Here is a 3,262-nt window from a genome sequence, read left to right as displayed (position 1 = left end):
GTGTTCGATCTTTGTATCAATAATTATAACAAAACTAGTGTAGTTATTTCACAAAAAATCTCAATAATACAAATCGTCGGGGTTAGCGCAATTACGCGTAACTAGCATTTGATTATGAGTCTCCATTTCGGTAATTTAGTCGCCAAATCAATTCCGCGTAAATGTCGTGGTAACCAAATTAGCCTGATTTACGGGAATCTATTGTTACCAGTCCGTAGACAACATAAATTAATGTTTACTGTGCAAAAATGAATGAATAGAAATAACAAAGTAATAACGTTAAATCCCTCTCCTGTGAAATTTGATTTGGTACAGATACGCGTCTTTTACCAATGCTACATGCGCGGATTTGCACTATCCCCGACGAAATTACCCTTTTATTGCCATTCTAAGAGTGTAGTCACACGACCAACTGTTTTGTGCGTGTTGTATACTGGGTACGCTGACTTCACTAAACTCTTTCTCTTTTCAGCATATGAGAGTTGTGAAAGCTCCTGTGGTAGATACTGCAATTTGTGACACCTACACGAAACTGCTGCCAGGGCACTACATCTGCATGGGAGGGGTGCAGGACGTCAATCGACATTTCTGTAGAGCAAGTATTATTTTGTACACTCATATACGTTCCAATACTTCGTATAGGTTCACGATTTTACTATTAAATCTTTCTTATAAACCTGCAACGTCAAGTATATAAAAAGCGGTGTCTTGTTATCTAACGCAACGAGATTTTAACCTGCCGCCGGTTCTAATTCCAAAGCACTCTGTAAGCGATCCAATTTGCTTCTCAAATTTATCTTACAAGCTTCACGTTTACTTCAGACAATGCTACAAACGACCAAATCAAATATCAAACATTTTTACAAGTTTTGAACTACATGCAAATTCTAAGTTAACTATAATAGTTGTAACGTACTACAATGAGTAATAATACATATAATACGTTACACTTTGTACGAGATATTAAAAAATAAAGGAATGGACATTGGTTTAGAGAATAGCTGAAATTAAGAAAAAATATATTTTAAATAGGTAAGTAGATAGATAGATAAAATGTTTGTTCAGCTCAAATACAAACAGAAACAAAACATTTACAATCACTTCACAAAGCAGAACATAAAAGCACATAGAACATACATTATTAATTTAATACACATTTATATAAAACACTTACTATGAGAAAAACAAACAAACACTGTGAGAACTACCAAAATTTGATGTACCTATGACTACAGTTAATACTGAAGACCATGAGAAATCAAACAGAGCTGGTTTTCTGCCAGTAACATATGGTGATCGATTGCAACCCAGTAAACCATGCTACCAAAGTGCATCACACGCAAATACATACAACTAACTCTAAAAAGATATACGTATCAAGTAAAAGTGCAAAAGCTTCAGAAAATTGTTAAAAGAAATATTGCTCACAAAACCAGAGTAATGGACAATAAAATTTTTCAAGATTTACCATCGACTACATATTACTACGATTACATTTTAGGTGAAAACTGATAGTTCGTTTCACAATCATGCCAACATAAAATAAATTTTGTTTGTCAAAAACTCTATCAATCTAGATTTCCATAAAGTACGTAGGTTATTTGACAAACGCATTTAGCACTGTTACAGACGACTTAGAAGTTTGACAAACACTTAAAATAATCATCGTAGTAAAACATCGTGATTTCCAATAAACTTAATATTAATGAATAAAGTGACATCTCTCGTTGGTTGCTAATAGCTGTAAAGGTACATGGCGAGCATACATTTCTCACAGATGGCGCTACGCCTAAAAAGTCGTTTAAAACCATAAACAAAGATCTGCAACAAGCACATAGAACAATTTGAGAGGTCTGCTGGTTAATTCCGTCGTTCAGTTGGGAGAGGATCAGCCTCGGTATGTTGGAGGCGCTGGTTTGAGTCCAGCTGGATCGATTCGTTTTAGTAAGGTAGGTGAGGTATATAAGGCCCAGCCGGAAACAAGGCCCAGTATTCAAAAATGGTAGTTAGAATAGTTTAATGATACTAGGTACCTAGTTAGGCATAACAGTAATTCGTTCAGGCTCACATAGAAATTACGTATGCGTGTGCCGCCATTTGGTTATTAGTGTCGTATATAATTTTTTGTCATAAATAATCACGGTTTTCAGTAAGTTTCGCGGTTTTTTCTGTTTTTACTTACGTTGATGTGATCAGAAAATATCGACCTATTACGGAACGTAAGAATATAATTATATGTCTATTTTTACATTAAAAACTTTTGTTATATCTGAAAATGTACTACAGCTTTATAAGGCCTTATAAATACCTCGGGTACGTTATTCATGATTAAACACCTAAAATTTAACCGTTTACAGGGAGCATTAGATAAACGTTCCACCAAGCTCATCATTCAATCAATCATTACTCACTACCACACCAACATGCTAAAGCATAGTTTTCAATTACAGAGAGACAATGGCGGTGCAGTCATCCAAAACAACACCCTCATTGGCGTATCTTCCTACCTCCACTCCTGCGCAGCCTACACACGAACTCATGCCTTCCCAAAAGTATCTAGCTTCGCTCGATGGGTGGAATCTATCATTTGGGATGACGATACTCGACCCACCACAGTGGCAACCACGTCAGTCAGGGCTAAGACTACTAAAGACCTCGGGAACGCAACTGAAGATAATTCTATTGAAGATGAAGCAAGTAGTCCCTCATATGGAGACCCAAGAAATTTTATGTTAACGTTACCTTTTGAACCTATAAACGTGCCTTTACAACCCTCTCAGGACAACTCTGTGTTACCTGGATTAAGTTTATACGAATCGTATCTTCAGAGCAGAGCTCGTGCAAAGACGTCTACGACACAAGACCCTGTTTTAGCTGAACAACAACGGAATAACTTGGAAATGGCGTGGATGCGGAAATATGGTAGTGCATTGATGATGATGCCGCAACAACTGCTCCAGGGAAAGAACTTTGATAAGTTTAACGAGTACACTTAGTGTTCTAAGTAGTTTAAGTGCTAATTTATAAATTGAAGAAATAAATGTTACAAAAACCCTTATCTTGGTGAGTTTATTTAAGGCGACATATTTGACGCGAGCATAGATTTTTAGGAGGTGATGTGTCCGCAAGTTGCGTCACGCAATCTGCGCGCTTAAAATTAACGTGAATAAAATAAGAACAGGCAGATAAAATTTGACACAGATCCGATATTGACAAGCGCCCGATGGCGATCGATGAGGCAGTGGGCGGCGTATCGTTAAAC

General features: G+C 36.8%; 1 protein-coding gene across 1 annotated transcript in view; it reads left to right on the top strand.

Moving 5' to 3' along the window:
- The window catches only part of LOC113239742, a 65,071-nt gene extending 62,016 nt beyond the window's left edge, over positions 1-3,055 (top strand). The window contains exons 2-3 of the mRNA XM_026476840.1: positions 401-595; positions 2,451-3,055. Of these exons, the coding sequence (XP_026332625.1) occupies positions 401-595; positions 2,451-2,996 (741 nt within the window). The 3' untranslated portion in view covers positions 2,997-3,055. The remainder of the gene's footprint in view (positions 1-400; positions 596-2,450) is intronic.
- Positions 3,056-3,262: the final 207 nt, after the last annotated feature.

Source organism: Hyposmocoma kahamanoa, unplaced genomic scaffold (assembly GCF_003589595.1).
Source record: "Hyposmocoma kahamanoa isolate Upper Pololo Valley unplaced genomic scaffold, ASM358959v1 116, whole genome shotgun sequence".
In the NCBI taxonomy this organism is placed as follows: Eukaryota; Metazoa; Arthropoda; class Insecta; order Lepidoptera; family Cosmopterigidae; genus Hyposmocoma; species Hyposmocoma kahamanoa.
Note: the sequence above shows the minus strand (reverse complement) of the source record. Positions and strands in the feature narration are given on the sequence as shown.